The following is a 20,786-nucleotide window of genomic DNA, read 5'->3' as shown; positions in this document are numbered from 1 at the left end:
GTGTTCCTCAAGGTTCTGTTTTAGGTCTTCTCTTTTTCATCACTTGGGTTAATGCAGCTGAGATAGGCTCCAGCACCCCCCGCGACCCCAAAAAGGGACAAGCGGTAGAAAATGGATGGATGGATGGATGGGTTATTCAACTGGTGTCCTACGAGTACAGTTCAAAAAATTTGCTAGAGACTCACATTTTTGTAGAAGATCCTTAAAATCAGCAGCACGTCAGACCTACACTGTTCCAATGTAAATTTCTCTGATGATGCAATTGTTGATGACTCAAGTGTTGATACCAACCAAACTTAACCCCCCCCCCCCCCCCCATATCCCACACCCCGGATTGTAAATAATGTAAATAATTCAATTTATATACTGTGATGATTATCTTGTGTGATGACTGTATTATGAAAATAGTATATATCTGTATCATGAATCAATTTAAGTGGACCCCGACTTAAACAAGTTCAAAAACTTATTCGGGTGTTACCATTTAGTGGTCAATTGTACTTCACTGTGCAATCTACTAATAAAAGTTTCAATCAAAACAAAAAAAAAAAACGTTCCTGTAACTCTGACAAAATAAATATACCAAAATAGAATGTGTACTGTAGATGACACTCTCCAGTGTATACAAAATAAGACTAGTAGTGAAAGGAGAGGTCCGGCCCCTCGGTCCTAAGCTTTCTGGAAAAGAGTCCCCCCTAATATTGTTGTTGTTGTTCAAGAATAATGACACATACAAACATTTAACAAGAAAAAGCTCTTTTTTTTTCTTTACTGAAAAAGAAAAAAAAAACTATGGTGGTTTTGTAAATTTTTAGCATATGGCTGTATAAACATAACATAGATGGACATCAATACAATCAGATACATAACATTTCAAATACATCTAAGCCCTCTTTTAGTAAAGTTGTGACGAGGTTCAAATCGTCTCGTAATACATCAGTCAAAGGTTGACATACAGTGTTAAGTCAAGTTAAAATAAAGACAATTAGAAATCAACTGAAATTGGGAATTTAACATCTCATCCATTCATAACTGAGGCTAATTGCATAAATTCTAGTGGCTGGACCAAAAGCAATGACACAATGTGAGGTGTGGTGACAGCCACCGACACGGGCGGCGAATAAATGGTGCATTGCAAGTGCGGCAACGGAGTCTGGCAGCAGCATTTTCACGCTAAGTTTGGTGTTGTTGACGCGGGTGTAGCCTGGTTGGTCATTTGGGTTGTCTTGTGAGTGCTTTAGTGGCGTTAGGTACAGTGGGATGGTTCAGTGGTTGTCACTCAGGGCATGTGTGGCCTGTCGCCACCACCAAGAGTTGCTTGGTTTCGCCACCGATCAGTACTGAGGAAGAGGCTGCCTCCCAAAATGAGAGGATGCCTTAAGAGTTCTTGCTGACCATTTTCATGGTGATGGTCTTCACCTCCGAGTACTCCTTCAGTCCACTCTCGCCCCTGCACACATGAATTACATTGTTGCAATATGGGTCTTGTGCTTTAAAGTGTGAGAGATTCTTGGCATAGGAATATTGTAATATGCTCTAAAAAAGTCAGTATTAGTGATGTCGTGCTTCATTGTGTACACTCAGCGGACAGTTCATCGCGAATCATACTCACAATTCACGTCCGTTGCCAGACATTTTATATCCTCCAAATGGACACTGTGTGCTGAGAGCGTTGAAGCAGTTTATCCTAAAAAGTACACAAAACATTCATTACCCTCACGGCGTGGAATTTTGGCCAAAGCGGAACATCATAGCAACAAAGATGGATGTAAGAAACATATCATCACCATCGCTGTTGCTATTTTAGCCACCCTCTGGATTTGATAACATAATCCCATTAGTATTTAACAAACACAGCTGAAAGTAGTCAGTTGCAGATTGGGAGTTGCTTAACATCAGCCATCTGGGAAAAGACAACGTGGAACTATTCACAAATTAAAAAGGCTTCGGAATGAGACTTGATTCCAGACCTGTCTCCCATTGAAAATGTTTGGTGCATTATGAAGCCTAAAATGCCACAACAGAGACCCCGGACTGTTGAACAACTTAAGCTGCACATCAAGCAAGAATGGGAAATAATTCCACCTGAAAAGCTTAAAAAATTGGTCTCCTCAGTTCCCAAACGTTTACTGAGTGTTGTTAAAAGGAAAGGCCATGTAACACAGTGGTAAAATGCCCCTGTGCCAACTTTTTTGCAATGTGTTGCTGCCATTAAATTCTGATTTAATGATTATTTGCACAAAAAAAATGTGTTTCTCAGTTTGAACATTAAATATCTTGTTTTTGCAGTCTATTCAACTGAATATAAGTTGAAAAGGATTTTCAAATCATTCTATTCTGTTTTTATTTACGATTTACACAATGTCCCAAGTTCACTGGTTTTGGGTTTTGTAAATCTTAAATATAAATGTGATAAGTGAACCTACAGTAAATCTTAAATATGAATTTAATGTCAAATCCAAACCTAAATGTTGACTCAAACCTAAATGTTGAATCTAAATCTAAATGTTAAATCTAAACCCAAATGTTGAATCTACATATAAATGTTATATCTAAATGTTAAATCTAAATTATAAATCTAAACCTAAATGTTAAATCTAAATCTTAAATTTAAGTTTTAATGGGAGCTCTAAATGTTAAATCTAAACCTAAATGTTAAATCTTAATATAAAGGTTAAATCGTAAATCTAAACTTAAATGTTGAATCTAAATAATACATGTAAATCTTAAAACTAAATGTGAGCGCTATATGTTAAATTTAAACCTAAATGTTAAATCTAAATAGGTGCTATAGTTTAAGAAGTGTAGATGGAACTGTGTTCGAGCAGAAAACAAGCAGCTATTAACAGGAAATTAAAAAGTATACAAATAAGAGTCTAGAGAGAGGATAATGCAACAACTGTTGCTCTACTCTGTTGCTGTTTAGCGGCCATTGTCAGGCACACAGCAAGAGGGAAAACGGATGGATCTATGAATTGATAAGTGTTGTGTTGATACCAAGGGTTGTATACTATCATTATATGATCACAGTCCGGGTCGCCCCAACCTATATACAGAACAGTGTGTTTTGCATAAAAAAAATGCATATAAAATGTTTATTAATGAATGACAGGGTACTTAGTATGAAATGTTACCGCAAACTCCTGCTCTGTCATTGAAAGGAATATAATGGCAAAGTATCTCGTTCAGGCACACTGGCTACTGTGGTGCACAACATAGGTCCTTGTCTATGGATGTTCTCATTCATGCAGGTGAATGTGTTGTCAGGACATTCAATCGATCGCAATGGACTGTTCGGTTTGTCTTTGAAGATGTTTCGTCTGTCATCCAAGCAGGCTTCATCAGTTCATGCTCATACACTTAGACTGTCCAGAGCTACTCTTAGATTCAATTTGAATAACCCTCTTCTCCCCCTAGTTTTTGCCCTCACTCCGTGGTTTTGCGCGTTCTCGTCAATCAAGAGGTGTTCGAATTATCCATCAGATATGGAGAAGTGCTAAGTACCTCACTCGAAGGGAAGTGAGCTCGCAGACATCTCTACACTATGGAGTGCAAGGAAAAAGATAGCAGACCAGAAACCCAGAGAAGTGAATACATGTAGTTAATAAGCATAATTAATGATTTTCATTTAGTATGACTTCAAACCTTTGCTACTGCACGTAAATATTGGCTTCAAACACAAATACAGAATAAAACACATTTTACGTACCGCAAGCTGATGCGCCAGTACTTGCATATTTCGCCAAAAAAGCCAAACATCGCGTTTGACCGCATCTTCAAAGTAAACAAACATTTGTTGCATCTGCCTTACATCACTGCTGGCAAACGGCGAGGGTTGATGACACAGCGACGTCCGTATGCATAGGGGCGTATTTGCAGTACTTTGCCATGCACTAGATGCGAGAGCCAAGGGCGAGGGTCAAGTAGAATAGGGAAGGGGAGGAGGGGGAATTCGAATTGAGCCTTAGACTTAGATGGGTCAGATCTAGACTTAGACGCAATCCGAATACTCCCCTTCTCCTTGTTTAAGCCCGTCACCCTTGGTTTTGCGCGTTCACGTCAATCAAGTGGTGTCCTATTTCTCCCTCAGCAAAGCCGAACATCCTGTTCGACGGCATCTTAAAAGTAAACAAATATTTGTTGCATCTGCCTTACATCAATGTCAGAAAACGCAGATGGTTGCTGACGTAGCAAAACTTGAGCAACGTCCGAATTCCTAGGAGCGTATTTTCATCACTTCGCCATGGCATTAGATGCTAAAGCCAAGGAGGAGGATTAAGAAAAAGGGAAAACAGGGAGAATTTGGATTGAGCCTAAAAGTCAGATTGGTCAGATCTAGTCTTGGACTCAATTTGGTCGGATCTAGTCTTAGATCTAGATTGGACGGCTCTAGTTGTAGACTCAGATTGGTCAGATCTAGTCTTAGACTCTTAAAACTCAGATTAGTTAGATCTAGTCTTAGACTAATAAGACTCAGATTAGTTAGATCTAGTCTTGGACTCAGATTGGTCAGATCTAGACTAGACTAGACATTAGTATTGCAGTATAAGCATTAGTCCTTGTTTTGTAAGGCAGAGGTACTGGGTTCAAATCCTAGTTGTAGTTGAATTTGGAAGTTTTATAAAGATTATGTTACTAAAAAAAATGCATTATTGAATAATGTATTTCCAATTAATTTGCTTTAATACAAAACATTCATCAAATTAAATTTCAGTTTCATTAAAAAAGTACAAAGATGGTTTCACATCAATAAAAGTGTGACATTTTGAAATGGAGAATTAAATTCTGCTTGGAGCCTCAATTAGCCTGGGGCAGGCCTGGTTACACTGCGAATAGCATTCACCATAAATACATTTTAAAAATGACTGTTAATACATGTGATTAGTCTTGGCCGATTTCCCTCAAGAATATTCAGAATCAACAGCAGAAAAAACCTGACCGGAACGTCCTTGTTTCTAACACATAAAGAGCAGGGTATGCGTAAATGTTTTATTATGAGGTTTAATAATGTAAAACATTTGTGAAAGTATACTCATGTGGAAAGCAACTTTTCAACTTTTATATTAAAATTACAACAATTGATAGGTGAGAAATCGGAAATCTATAATCGTTGTGCACTATAATTAAAATGAGGAATCCGAATCGTACAAATTGAAACAATGCCCAAACAACGCTCAACAACATCAAAGTTGCAGATGCAATAATAAACATTTTCTGTAGGGCTTTGCTAAAAACATTTTTAAACAGGCTAATATCCATTTTGAAGGACACACATTCAAGACATTATTGTGGAACTGTTTAGACTAGAATGGTTGAAAAATAGGACAACATGGAACCTTTTTACTAACTGAATGAACTGAAGCCTGATCGATATACGGTATCAGAAAGTATGTTGGAATATCAGGAATGATGGACAAGTTAAAAAGTCCACTATACTAAGTAATGAAAAATGTTTGGCTCATAATGTAGGCTAGCCAGAAATCTAAGCTGAGCCAGAGGCATCTGCAAATAATTATGTAAGAACAACTAAACAATGAGAGGTGAATGCAAGAAGTAACAATTTATAGCTGTTTCATTACACATAATTTAATTAGGGTGTCGATTTACATGTGGAGTTGTGTTGTTGTTACATCTAGAATGTATGCGCTCGGGGGCAGAAAAAGGGAAAACCATGGAAGGGAAACATTTCCTTTGTAATGATAGTGAAATGGCACCACGCCAGTTTACAGTTAGCGTGTGCCAAGTGTGCAAAGGGCAGATACTTCGAAAAGTTGAAAACTTACCAGACAGTGCCAGCCTGCATGGCTGTGGATATGGTCATGGCTTTGTTGATGTCATTGGTGAACACTGCAGCAACCAAACCGTAGTCTGTGTTGTTGGCCCTTTCGATCACTTCCTCCATCGTTTTGAACTTCATTATCTGCTGTACTGGTCCAAAAATCTGCAAAGCATTTTCAGAACATACACATGGCTCATTCAGAAAGTTTCATGTTGATGGACGGGATTCAACACTTTGCCAAGGAAGTGATGTTTTTGTCGTTGTTTGGTTGTCTGGTAGCAGGATCACGCAAAAACGACTTAAACGTTTTCCACGAAACTTTGTGGAAGGGTGGGCCAAAAAAGAACTCATTCACCCTTAATGGAACTCACTTAGAACATTTGAACTTAGCTGCTACTAATATGTTTGGATTATTACATCTGAATATTTTATTGTATTATTCACAATAAATACATTGTCAACCACAATGTTTTGTCTGATTATAATTGTGATCAAAAATAGAATAATTCAATAATCTTGAAAATTTGAAGAACAAATATTGGTATGACCAATACAGCCTCTGTAACTACTTGGTATTCGACATTTATCGTATTGTAGACAGAACCATGAAACCCCAGAAAGTAACGAGATGTTAACAGTAAATAAAAAAGTAGATTGATAATAGTTTTGAGAAAATAATACAATTGGAAATGATGCTAGGGCAAAATTGGGAGCCTTTTAAACTTGTTTTGAAATGATCATTCAGTAGGTGTCCATGCACTAAGTTAGTCTGATTTCTCAAATAGTTTGGCTCTAAATATGCCTCCTTCATGGAAACACCTTAATCCAATCGTGTTTGGTTTTTGTAAAATTGGAATAACACACCTAGATAACGCGATTGGAAACTAGAGCTCTCTAAGGGGAAATGTGCGGCCAGAAAGAACACTTTGTATAGTGCATGCACCCGTCTCAACGTGTGGCATATAGCCCGGAAGCGGATACCATTCAATAAAAACATAGCAGCATTTGTCGTGAAGGAATATTTATTATTTGCTTCACATATTAAAAGAACAGAACATGTTGAAGTGCATCAATGGTAGATAAAAGCAACAGAGATTTATTTAAGAAGGTAGCTAAGGAAATGTAAAATTCTGGCTTAATTCAGCGCAATCCAAGCTCCTTTGTAGATGCTGTCTGCTATTTAACATCAGCGGGCTATTAGAAACCTGCTATTTGTAATATGCCAATATTACAGCGGACATCACTAAAATCAAGGTGGCTAGTGTGACGTCATAGGTCAACCGGAAAAGGAATTAATTTAACCGCGCTAAAATTAAATAAGTGCCCCCCCAGTGTACGAGAGGCACACAGCGTATGACCAATAGTCGCATTAGAGAAAGTGCATGGACACTCGGTCTTCACACGTAAGTGTGAAAATACCAAAAAACTAACTATTTGAGAAATCAGACTAATTTAGTGCATGGAAACATAGTTATTTATTTGCCCAAATGATATATTGTGATATATATTGTTATTGCAAGAAGCTGCCATATATATTGTGATATAGATTTTAAAGGCCATATCGCCTATCCCTAATTATTACAGGATATGCCTACACAGTATTTTTACCTCTTCTTTGGCAATGCACATGTCGTCCCGAACGTTGGAGAACACGGTGGGCTCAATGTAGAAACCCTTCAAGCCCAGAGCTTTGCCACCACACTCCAGCTTGGCACCTTCACTGATGCCACTCTGGATGAACTCCAGCACACGGTTCTGCTGCTCCCGACTGATCTGTAGCAGGGAAGAATACAACACGGGGTGAGGAAGATTGTTTTCAAAAGAAGCAGGAGAAATAGTTGATTTACCCTCTCACCTGTGGACCCTGCTCAGCAGTAGGATCAAACGGGCTGCCCACGGTCCTCCTCTTGGCTCGCTCCACGCTCCTCCTGACAAACTCCTCATAGATGGGTTCCTCCACAAAGATGCGCGAGCCTGCGGTGCAACACTGGCCCGCATTGAAGAACACGCCCTGGTGGGCTTGTTCTACAGCTAGGTCCACTAAGGAAATGTAAATAGGAGTTGATTCAAAGGTATGATCGTGTCCAATTCTTTATGCTGTGTTTTGTTACATGTTTTGCCCAAATATTTATTGGAGCTATCCTGTGCCAGAGAGACAAAGACCCTGCTGTTGCACACAAAGAGTTAATAGACCCTCGTGATTTATGGGTCTGTAGCCAAAGCACCCAAGTGAGTCAGAGTCCACTTTCCTGATTTACGGACCTCAGGGAGATCTTCCAAGGCTGTTGAAAGCATTTTAACGCTTCAGCTCGCCTAGTTTGGTGAGCTACTTTAAATCTATATGAATGCCATCCATCCACAGGTTGTCGACAACTACTGTATGTTGTTAGGATTTTTTTTCCTGTATATTCATATGGTAGAGCATAGACGTGATAATGTTTTAACACAACTTTCTGTTTATAGAAAATAATCATACCATTTTTGGGGTGAAGAAATCAATTTCCATGACTCATAAACAGCAAAAAAGAGAACATTCTTGAACAAAAGTGAAATAGACATGCTCTGTATTTGTTTGTTTTTCCGCCTGCTTGTTAGTTTGCAAACTACTTTGTAAAACTAGCTAGAATTGATAGACTGGACCCTTACATTCTTGGACAATGGTTCCAAAATATTGATCTATCTGCATTTTAACCTGTTTTGCAACATTAAATTCCTTGGCATTCATTCATTTTGCACCACTTATCCTTTTCATGGTCATAGGTGAGCACCCTGGACTGGTGGCTGTCAATGTCATACATACAGCCAATTCAAAGCTTCTGATGATGTAATACTTGTGAACTTACAATCCGCATCTGCGAATATGATGTTCGGATTCTTGCCTCCCAGCTCCAGCGTCACTCTCTTTAGGTTACTCTTTCCAGCAGCTTCTTGGATCAGCTTTCCAACCTAGCCAGAAAAAAAAACATTTGAAGTTTAATTTAATGATAAAGGCCCTGCATTTCAAGATCAGGAGTCACTAAATAGCTCCATGGGATGGATAACAAACTTGCACCACCTTTGTGATGTGTGACACAGGAGGAGGAAGTGAGCACATGTGTGGGTAGCAGCTTGTGAAAAAAGAGAAGTGAAGTTCTCATGTATCGGTAGGGAGGTTTTCTTTGTCATCATTCTAGTTAGTACTTTACTCCTTACTATAAAGGTATCATATGTTCCTTTTTTTCATCCAATATTGGCACACAACTTGAAAGCGGTTTATGATAAAGCAGACGAACATGAAACTGATGTTGGGGGTTGGTCGTTGAAATGTATTAATTTACTCTAGAACAGAGCTTTTCATAGTGTGGCCCAGTGAGCCTTCCCTCAGAGAATATAATACGCCTGGAGCCGCCCCACTCCCTGAAAAACAGATTTTTTGGAGAGTACTTTGTGCTAACACTATATTCTGTTAACTCCCTTACCATAGGAACTAAAAGTTAGTGCTGTCAAATGATTTTTTTTTTAAATCCGGTTAATCAAATTTTAAAATTAGGATTAATCATGAATAATCACAGGTTATTAAACGCTTGCATAATTTAAATTAACTTAAAAAAAGGGCCCAATATTTGGACACAAATGACATTTTTTGTTAAGAATGGAGTATGCATGTTCTCCCTGTGACTGCACCTGGGGATAGGCTGACTGGCAACACTTAATTGGCCCTAGTGTGTGAATGTGAGTGTGAATGTTGTCTATCTGTGTTGGCCCTCTGATGAGGTGTCGACTTGTCCAGGGTGTACCCTGTCTTCCGCCCAAGTGCAGCTGGGATAGGTTCCAACCCCACCACAGCCCCAGAAAGGACAAGCGGTAGAAAATGGATTGATGGATGAGAACGTCATACAAGAACACTATACAAATGTTATACTTGAATGCACGTTTGCCAGAGTCGGAGTCTCCTCACTCATCTTTGCAGTGACGTATACATTGACCTGATCACTGACTATAACAATTCACGCCGCCTTTCAGGTAACCATCTGCGGGTAAGGTAAAGGAGCATGTACAGTCAAAATAAACTGGATGATTAATCTGCGTATAGAAATGGTTATGGGGTTTTTATTTGATTAATCGCTTGAGTTAACTACTTATTTTTGACAGCCCTACTAAAATATATTCATTTTGCATCTGACATAACTGAAGTTAGCTCATTAGCACCTTGTATGCACTAACACATGCATGCACAGGAAATCAGTAACAACATACTGTAATGTTATGCTACAAATTTAGTTTTTGGATTCAGCTGTCATGAGAACAGGAACAGCTGTAAAAAAAAATTGCTCACAACTTAAAGCATAACAGCTAGTCGAGAGACAACTTTTATCTCAAAACATTCTTAGATTGATGTACCACTGTAGGCGTCATGTTAAATGTGTCATGATCTCTCATAGCATTTATTCTTCGTTTTTGGTATTTTGTTTTATTTCCTCTTCAGTGCTTTTATTTTTGTTTCCACTACATTTTTGCCTCCATTTTCAATCACTTTGCTTGTCTGATCACTAGCGTTTGTGCAGGTGGGTAAAGTGTCTTGCCCAAGGACACAACGGCAGTGACTAGGATGGCGGAAGCGGGGATCAAACCTGGAACCCTCAAGTTGCTGGCACGGCCACTCTACCAACCAAGCTATACCGCCCCGTGAAAAGTTGTGAAAAATTTAGATTAAAAAAAAAAAAATTAAACACATTAATGTTTGTTAGTTGATGGTGGTCTTCTAATGTTTATTTTATTTTTTTGAACCAGTGACATACACTAACATACATAGGTTTCAAAAATAAGTTAAGTATTTTTTTGTTTTTGAAGTCTTCTGGTGCCTCCCACTTTAAAATAAACTGAAGTTTTAACAGTCATAATAGTTTATTGCTGCTTCCATCCAAACTACCTTTCATTAGGTACACCTGCACAATTTAATGAGATCCAAGGCAACACTTATATGAAAAATCTTTGCTTTGCATCTCTGCCAGCAAAAGACATTCTCACTATGGTTCCTCAACAGTCGAGTGTGCTGTGTTGGCCCGGCACCGCAGGAGTAATCAAACAGCACATTTGCCTTGGAATCACCTGTCTTTGATCCTGGCTGAGGGGAGGTTAGTATGTCCTCAATAAGAGGTAAACAAAGCCTGCTGAACCGCCAGACTCGCCCATGAGGAGTCACAGCCTCACGTGAGTCACCGCAGGGAGGAGTCCAAAGCTAAAATGCACCTGCAGCCACAGCACCGATTTCCACTCAGCAAGAAGATGCTGCTCTCCCTCTGATATCCTTGCTACTACTTTGCGGTGACTCACTGTCTGGGCACGGGCAGCTTCTGACAGCATTGGCTCTTTTCCACTCTAATTGACTCCAGATCACAAGGAAACAACAGGAAAACCGGTAGGAAAAAAAGCATGCGGACCACTCACCAGGGAAATGTTCAATCAAGGCGCGTTGATTAAAAAACTGAAAAAATGTTTTCTTACTAGAGGCAGTTATGCAAGATCGCGTGAGAGGGAAAACACACTATATCGCCCTTGCAAAACAATAGGTAAACATGGATTTGGCCATTGTTCGTAAATACTTGAAGTGGAAAACTAGCTGAATTTAATGATTGGCAGCTAAATTAATTAGATGAATGGTTGTGCACTTGAATTATGCCATGACTTTACTGTTGGGGAGTCCCGTTTTTGGCCTCCGATCTCGAGCAGATTTCGAGTCCCCATTCGATGTTTTGACAATAGATTATAGAACTAAAAATATTTTATATCAAGTAACTAAAGAAAACACGATAACACATTTTTATGAAGCTTGTCTTATTAAATTTAGAATTTTTAGTATTGTTTTAAATCAAATTTAGGGAATTGAATTTTATGTAGCATTTTTTTTTTTTTACTAAATAACCTAGTGTACATTAACTCAACAAAAGTAAAAACTACTAGCGGGTCCCATTTAAATAATTTGGGTTTTGGCCTAAAACTGAAGGAGTAATGCCAGAGACTTACTCCTTGAGTTTGTAAACAATAACAAAAACACCCCCCCAAAAATATTTTTGTAATAACACTAACAACAATCACATCTTTCTAATCACTTTCGTATCGATAGTACGACATCTGGATCCATCACCGCTATTTTACATTGAAGCATTAGCGGTTAGCTTCTTGTTTTGTCGTGTTTGGTGAGTGTGTGTGTAGCATCATTATAGCCATTCCTTTTCCTCTAGTCCTTTAGTGATAATGTTACTCATTTTCCGCCATGCTGGTGAGGATTAGTATTCTAGAAGCATTAAAGTCTCTTTGGCACTGTAGAAAAATGATGCCTTCCTTGCAGCTTGCTCTCAAATTCGAGCCGGTGTTCTAGCAAGACACGCACCCTCCTGGAGTCCATGCCCCCCTGCGATCCCAAGAGCGACAAGCCGTAGAAAATGGAAAATGGATGGATGGATGGACAATCTTTAGTCATGTAAACACTGGGAAACCGCTGCGGTAAAGATCAGCTTGGCTTAGCAGCTCTTCAGCCGATCAGTTAAAAAAGGCAATCCGTTTAGGATCGGACATCTCTACTTTCCTCTGGCTCCAATAAACCATGCATGTTTTCATCACAATATTTGTTGTTTTCTACGCTCAGCATTTTAATGTTGCATAATCACGTTGCCATCAGGGCCATATTGAGTACAGCTGAGATTAAGTCATTAGTTGATGTCATGGCACACCTTGCTGCATTTCGCTGAGCTCCACACTTTAGTTAGTGCCCTGTGTTTGTTTGGTCCAAGATGGAGGCTTATCACAAAGATGCCAATAACGCATACCTGTGCACAGCACCCAAGTCAAAACAGGCTGTATAAAGCACAAAACTAATCCAAACATGACATGCCTCATTTGGCAAAGGGGTTTGTGAAATACAAGCGAGCAGTGTACATTCTGTGTTTGGTTTACTGTAAAAGCTTTTATCATAGGGGTTAGAGTGCAGTAGAAACAGCAGATATTTATTAATGGTCTGTAGAAGAGGAATCTGCTGCAAAGAATGCAGTTGGATCCATCCCCTAACATGGTATGCACTCAATTATTTAGTTTCCCATGAGCTGCTTTCCAGTCATGTATAACTACAGTAGTGTGTGGCTGAACAGTAAAGGGTTAACAAAGGAGGGCCAGTGTTTTTAAACAGATGTTTGTATACTCTTGACAGAGCAAATATGTGCACATGTGCAAGATAAAATCTGACATCCTTGCCAAAAAAGAATAATGACAGGGCTTTCTGTTTATATAAGACCCCATTTGTTTGTCATTTTGGATCCAAAGCAGGCTCGATGTCCTCTAATTACCCAGCATGCTCGCTTATCCCGCACATGTTGGTCACTGTGTCACTACGAGCCAGCAGCTGTTCTCCCACATGAAAACGTACCTGCGTTGATCCTGTGAACGCCACTTTGTCGATGCCCATGTGCGAAGCAATCGCCGCTCCCGCTGTTGGCCCGAATCCTGGCAAAATATTGACAACTCCCGGTGGAAAGCCAACCTGTCAAAACAATATGAGAGGAAACAAGGCTTAGCGGAGATGACTGCAGAGCCAAGCAAAACTACAGGCAACATGGGGGAATCCAGACCCAACCCAACCTTCCTACCAGCACAAAACGAAGAGAACTTCAAAAAAGAGAAAGGACTCAGACAGACAGACTCCATGTTGAGGTGAGGCCGGATTTGCAGGATGGGATAGATCATGATAATATTTGTCTAATCTGATCACCATACTAATCCTGTTGTCAGTCACATCACTGATGGCACTTTGTAGTTGACTTTTTTCCCAGCTTTTCTTCTGAATTGTTGGATAATCATTGGATCATTGACAATCTTAGGTATAGGTTCTGTTTGTCACTAATTCAAAATTACATTATTCAAACCAAAAAATATAAGAACAACAGCAACAGCTAGCATATGTTGCCAATAGTAGTTTAATAAAAAGAACAGATTTGACGACAGTCTTTCCGGTTATCAATCATTGCTGTCTCGGGAAAAGGCACATGCAAAAAATATATATATTCCAGAAAGAAAGGATTAAAAAGGGATGCTATGCAGATTGCTATATTCCTTATGAATGAAATCACACGCTTTTCCAAACACTGCATTTGTAACATAATGCTTTCCTTCTATTGCGCTGGTATTAGTGCTGCTTATTTGAGGTGTTCAAAAAAGTCCATTCACATCCAAATCGCAATTTTTACTCATTCCGATTCTAAATCGATTTCTAATTTTAGAAAATCGATTTAAAAAAGAAAATTGTAATGTATAGTATTTGTATGTCTTCTCAATTGCTGAGTAAATTTATATCCTAAGTATTGTAAAACTGGGATTTGTGTTGGAGATGGGGTTGCTCTGTTTTCTTTTATTAAATTCCAACCATTCATTTTTTACGGCTTGTTGATTTTTGTAAATACAATTTTAGAAATTACATTTAAAAAGTATTTTTTAGGCCAACATATAAGTTGTTTGTCAGCAGCCAAGAGAAGTTTTGTAATGTGTAACTTGTTTTGAAAAGGTTTTATTATAATTTATTTACCAAATATTACATTACTATAATTGTGTTGAATCGAAAATCGATTCTGAATCAAATCTTCACCCCAAGAATCAGAATCAAATCAAATTCTAAGGTGCCCAAAGATTGCCACCTCCACTGCCTACATGGTCCAACCAAGAAGACGGCAGATAAAAAGTTTAAAGGGGAACTGCACTTTTTTTTTTAATTTTGCCTATCGTTCACAATCCTTATAAAAGACAAGAAGACAAAAGTTTTGGGGTTTTTTTGCAGTGTAACATGTAAAAATCGGCTCGTTCTTGTTGGCTAGCAATGCAGCTAATGAGAGCAATCAATTCTACCTCTAAATCACTTTAACAATGGATTCAAAATCTGTCAACAATACTTCATTTATGTTCTGTAACCTGTATAATAACCAAGCTGTAGCCACATTGTTATTGTAAGAGCAAACAATTAGGAACTCTTTTTACAGCACATTGGTATGCTTCGGTATTAGCCGTAAAAGATAACTACGGCAAGCGATAAGCTAGCTTCTACTTGGTTTGACTAGTTGGACTGATTATAGCTGTGCGTTACCTCCTTGACAAGCGCCGCCATATAGAGGCAGGTGAGCGGTGTTTGCTCAGCAGGTTTGAGGACAACGGTGTTTCCACATGCCAGCGCCGGGCCTAGCTTCCATGCCGTCATCATCAGAGGGAAGTTCCACTGTTCGTCACACACACACACACGCACACGCACACACACACACACACACACACACACACACACACACACACACACACACACACACACACACACACACACACACACACAGGAAAAAGACATCATGCAACAGAATGAGGCGCTGGGTGGTCATAAGTCAAGCACAATAAGTCATCGCTCTCCCCTCACTTACTCTCGCTTTCACTCTTGTCTAAACATAGTCAAGTGGGAAAATGTGTTCTCTTCCTGCTGCATTATGAGAAGGTGGTGGAGTTGCAACACGTGCAATGGAGCGCTGCACAACATTGCAGGCCTGTGTTATTTCTGTTTTACACAGGCGGTCATGGAGATCAACACGCAAACCACACACTTTTCCGCACTCTTGCACAATCAGCTGTGCCTCCTTAACTTTTATCTTCACCTACTCAATCCCTTCTCTCACATTTAGAGGGGTTTACTTGTATGAGCCTTGACTGTTTGCTCTGCACTTGTCTTGCTTGACAGTCCATTTGTATTATGATGCATGTCAATTGCAGGGATTGTTATACTCACAGGGATGATTTGTCCACAAACTCCAATAGGCTCATATCTGGTAAATGTCAGATAGTCTCCATCTGTGGAGGAGCACATGTGCAGACACACACAGAGAGAGAAAACAAGTTTATTCAACCCTGTCTTTCGTTAAAATGACTGAAACATATGAAAATGGTCACTCTGGTGTTTGTTGCCCCTCCATGCTCGTTTGTAAGTAAATCCACCCACTACACTCCTGCTTCCTTTTACCCCTGTGAGAGATCACGTTGTGCACAGCACATGTATGCGTGTAACTTTTAAGGTCATGCTGGAAAGGCTCACTCATTCCTCTTGCATTACTTGAGGGTGTGCCATACTTGTTCCCGAGCCACAAACAATTGATATTGGGAAACGCTTGTGTAGAAGTTGGCTGAAATAACAACAACTCAATATACTCACTGGAACGTTCAGCGACCATTACAATCGTTTGTATTCTTGGGGGAAAAGGAGCATGATCCAATAACATTTCCTTATTTGTTATTTAGGAAATAAGCAATAAGACATGTGCTAGTTGCTTTACTTCATTTTGGAAGATGAGGAGTGTAAACTGTGTAGACAAATGTGCTGAATCTAAGGACACCGCCTATGCCTTTATAGTGTCTGTGTTGATCAACATAATATTAGTAGAAGCCCAAATGCGTGACGTTGATGCTGGTGTCCGGCGCCTCATCCTGACAGATGTCCAAATACAAGCACACTTACATCATTCATGCCTCAGGAATACGCTTGTTTGTTTTCTCTGGAAGTCTACGAGAGGAATAAAGATTAAACTAAAGCCCTGGGAAAGCGCTTGCTGTGGTTGGTTTGGCAGGCGAGTACAAGAGAAGCTTTGAGTGGGACAATAGCGCGGTATCAGGAGGTTTCCCATGTCCTCTTTCTTATTCTTTTTTCACTTTTTGTGCGGCCTGTTGAAACAGACAGCCAACTTTCCCTGTTTCCTCTCCCCCCAGACTCATCTAATTCAACAGCATGTGAGGGGCAACACTTGTGGCAGCCTCCTCGGGACAATAAATGTTTGTCCTTGCATTGATTTCTACTTTGATAACTCACTTTACTAAGCATGGGCGCTTTCTATCAATCGTTTTAGAATGTAATGTCTTGTCCACAAAACCCTCCTAGAAAGACAACCGAGAACTAGATAGCTGGAGACTGAATTCAACAGAAAGAAAGCTGTTGGCTTGAACACAAAACATACTTTACAACACAAAAACTAAATACAAGTGTATTATACTTGGACAAAGTAAAGCATTCTGGGAAATACAGTAGATTTCCACCATCTAAAGTTATGGTGTCCCATTCATCCATTTTCTACCGCGTATTCCCTTTGGGGTAGCGGGGGGCGCTGGAGCATATCTCAGCTACAATCGGGCAAAAGGCGGGGTACACCCTGGACAAGTCGCCACCTCATCGCAGGGCCAATATCAAATTAAATTATCTATAGAAAATGCTTTGTTTCTTAATTGTTGGTAGCAAACGTTTTCTGTAGTTATAATATAATGTGTACATAAGGGGAAACAAATCTAAAACTGAAATATGTAAAGCAGTCATGTATGAAATATACTGTAAAGTGTAAAGCTTGATTCTGGAATTGTTTAAGTGTCTGACAAACGGCGACAGTATTTTAAACCTATGCAAAAAATACAACATTACATGTCTGTCAAGTACAGTGGAACCTTGATTTATTAACTTATTTGGTTCTTGAATAGGGTTCATAAATAGAAAAGTGTGTATATTGAAGAACATTTCTCCATAAAAAAAAATATGTAAACATGAATAATGGGTTCCAGCCTCGACAAAAGTGCATATTTTAGTCTAAGGTTTGTACACTTTGAACACAATATAAAGCCCTATACAGTACTGTATATCATACCAACATAACAAAGGGGTGATGGATCAACTTTCTATCTAACAATAAAGGTAAAACAACAACAACTAGCTGAAGTGTCCTCATTTTTCATCCGCCCTGCAGACACACACACACACTGTCACTAGCCCTGTGGCGCAATCACAGTTTGAAAACACAAAACTCCCTAACTTTTAAAAGGGCTATTTGCAACTTGCTCACAGATACATTTTTCAAAGTAAAAACATCATTGGATAGCTTGTGTTACCATTGGTGGCTTACAGAACCCATTTGTGTTTAAATGTCTATATTTTTCACAAATACTAAGTTTGTGTAGTAAACATTTTTACCCGCCTGAATAAAATGATTGGTATTTACGGCGGTCACACACCTCATCGTCACGTCTCATCAACGAGCGCGAGCACACATACAAAATAAGTCCAAGAGAAACAACAAACAATATGCAGTCATGTTGTTATGATCGAATATACTTTTAATGACAGCTAACACTAACTATCTAAATCACCATTATTAGCTAACAACAGCCATGTGTTACGTACATACGTAGTTACGTCATTTTATCCTATACTGTGTAAAATACATTGTAAAGTTAGCGCCCTCTAGACATCTGTGCAAATGTTGCAAACAGCCCCTTTAACAGCCAAGTCACTACAATGATTAGGAATGAAAAAAAATAAATGTCTCGGTTTTGAGTACTGGGAGAAGGCAGTGTCGACAATGCTATGGGTATTTCCTGAATGTTTCAAACTACACATCATGTGTCCATTGCGTTCTTTGGACTCATATGAGCCAGCAAAACTAGAAAGCTGTTGTAAAAAGGCTAAACCCACTTAAAAAGCACACACAGTAGCACTGAGCAGAGAAGCTAACTGGCACAGCTGTACCGACTGAATGAGCACAGATATTGATCAGCCCACCCACTATGGATGTGCTGCCACACACAATAGGTGGATAAAACGTTCGTACGCTGAAATAAGGTTCGAACACCAAAGCATATTCTTATTCGAAGTGTTCATGAATCAAAAAGTTTTACAATGTGGGGTTTGTAAATCGAGGTTCCATTGTAGATTTAATCTATTAAATAGAAACATAACAAATATAAATATTAAGCAATTGAGGTAGGAAATCACAATTTCTCTTACTCGGAACAGGCCACGAGTTCAGGGTGGTGTGGTAAACGAGATGGCTGGCTGTGCATGTTTGTCGTGCCGCCCGTCGTGAATTGTAATTTGATGAAATACTTCTTACATACTGCGTAAGTCTTTATCCTGCTTTGTCCCATCCACACTCTTGGGGCGGTATAGCTCGGTTGGTAGAGTGGCCGTGGCAGCAACTTGAGGGTCCACTTTTAAATTAATTTTGTAGCTCGAGTCCGCCATTATAGCGCTGATGTTTCTCATCTATTCTTCTGTGACTTCCGCCCAATTTAAATAGTGTATTGCAATAGTTTGCCCTTTATATATGTTGTCACACTCTTGGTGTATGCTCTATTGCAGTGGTTCTCAAATGGGGGTACGCGTACCCCTGGCGGTACTTGAAGTTATGCCAAGGGGTATGTGAGATTATTTTAAGATGTCTGTCAAAAAGAAATGCAACAATGCAATATTCAGTGTTGACGGCTAGATTTTTTGTGGACATGTTCCATAAATACGATTAGATTTCTTTTTTTGTGAAGAAATGTTTAGAATTAAGTTCATGAATCCAGATGGATCTCCATTACAATCCCCAAAGAGGGCACTTTAAGTTGATGATTACTTCTATGTGTAGAAATCTTTATTTATAATTGAATCACTTGTTTATTTTTCAACAAGTTTTTAGATATTTTTATATCTTTTTTTCCCAAATAGTTCAAGAAAGACCACAACAAATGAGCAATATGTTTGCACTGTTATACAATTTAATAAATCAGAAACTGATGACATAGTGCTGTATTTTACTTCTTTATCTCTTTTTTTCAACCAAAAATGCTTTGCTCTGATTAGGGGGTACTTGAATTAAAAAAATGTTCACAGGGGGTACATCACTGAAAAAAAGTTGAGAACCACTGCTCTATTGGTCATGATAGTCAATCCCTTTAATCAGTCCCAGTTGGAGTCAGTAAACTTTTCAAACGTTTAATTTCTTCACCGAGATTAAAAAACATTCATTAATTTTCTACCGCTGAGACATGCAGGTGAGCTAGAGCCTATTCCAGCTGACTTTAGAAGGGAGGTGGGATAGACTCTGGACTAATCCCCAGTCCATCACAGAGCACATATAGACAAAACCATTCACACCTATGGACAATTTAAAGATGCATGTTTTGGACTGTGGACCAAAGCAAACCCAAGTAAGCACTGGGAGAATATTCAAACTCCACATAGTCAAGATTGAAACTAGGGATCGACCAATTATCCGCACCGATATTTGGCAAATGCATTTATTTTTACAACTGCAACAGAAATGCATCAGAAGATACAATATACTGTATACACGTATGTTACCAGTATTAAGTATTAATAAACTAACAAAGTGTGATAAGTAGAGAGTAAGTTAGTAGCAATAACCAGTGCTCCTTTCTGTCAAGCTGCGCTGCTGTGCTCAGACGGCCGCACACACCCTCACTCTCTTTCTCTCTCTGGAGTGCTGATCATCAAAAGCACGTCTCCTCTTGTCAAAACTGCCATTTTTTTAGCCAGGAATTTCAGTTTTTGTCCTTCTTTCCTGGCATTCCTTTTGTGTGTTTGCGCTACTGCAGCGATCGCACGACAAGCCTCTGTCCCCAACACTGGCGGTGTGCAAAGAATGCAGTAAGTTTTTATATTCTGTGTTCTGTTCAATCAAATTACAACAGGACAGAGATGGATGGACATGAAGATGATAGAAAAATACAAAACCTGCCAAAAATCCACACTTTGTGTAAACTGACAAAGAGAACACTTATATAAGAGGTAAGGAAGAGGAGACAGCAGCTCATTTCTCTAACAGTTTGAAAAATGTCTCACCTATAAGATACCAGGAGGATCCCAGAATTTGTTTTATTTAAATGTTTGCCATATTCAGAAATCATATATTTCATATTAATCATACAATTTAGAAATCATTGATGTAAGTTATAGTACAAATTGAGAACAGGAAGTGAACATGTGTGGTAATTGCTATGAAGTGACAAGGGGGTAGGAACAAATAAGCTTTGCTTCTTCATACTCTTTTTCAGACTTGTAAAAGAGTAAATGAAAATATGTAAAATATGTGGTCTATCATATTGAAACCATATACATGTTCGAATAAAACTTCAACCTACCAGCCAACCAACCAACCAATATTTCAGGGTTCCTCAAGAAGAAACTTTACAATGTATT

At 39.0% G+C, this 20,786-nt stretch overlaps 1 protein-coding gene across 2 annotated transcripts in view; it reads right to left on the bottom strand.

Moving 5' to 3' along the window:
- Positions 1-739: 739 nt before the first annotated feature.
- aldh1a2 (aldehyde dehydrogenase 1 family, member A2) overlaps positions 740-20,786 on the bottom strand; it is a 43,326-nt gene continuing 23,279 nt past the window's right edge. For both annotated transcript variants that reach the window (XM_061964090.1, XM_061964089.1), the window contains exons 5-13: positions 15,561-15,622; positions 14,883-15,011; positions 13,179-13,292; positions 8,623-8,725; positions 7,635-7,819; positions 7,388-7,552; positions 5,784-5,941; positions 1,613-1,687; positions 740-1,450 (exon numbers count right to left, since the gene is read on the bottom strand). In XM_061964090.1, the coding sequence (XP_061820074.1) occupies positions 1,378-1,450; positions 1,613-1,687; positions 5,784-5,941; positions 7,388-7,552; positions 7,635-7,819; positions 8,623-8,725; positions 13,179-13,292; positions 14,883-15,011; positions 15,561-15,622 (1,064 nt within the window). In that variant the 3' untranslated portion in view covers positions 740-1,377. The remainder of the gene's footprint in view (positions 1,451-1,612; positions 1,688-5,783; positions 5,942-7,387; positions 7,553-7,634; positions 7,820-8,622; positions 8,726-13,178; positions 13,293-14,882; positions 15,012-15,560; positions 15,623-20,786) is intronic.

This window comes from Nerophis lumbriciformis, linkage group LG06 (genome assembly GCF_033978685.3).
Source record: "Nerophis lumbriciformis linkage group LG06, RoL_Nlum_v2.1, whole genome shotgun sequence".
Taxonomy (NCBI): Eukaryota; Metazoa; Chordata; class Actinopteri; order Syngnathiformes; family Syngnathidae; genus Nerophis; species Nerophis lumbriciformis.
Note: the sequence above shows the minus strand (reverse complement) of the source record. Positions and strands in the feature narration are given on the sequence as shown.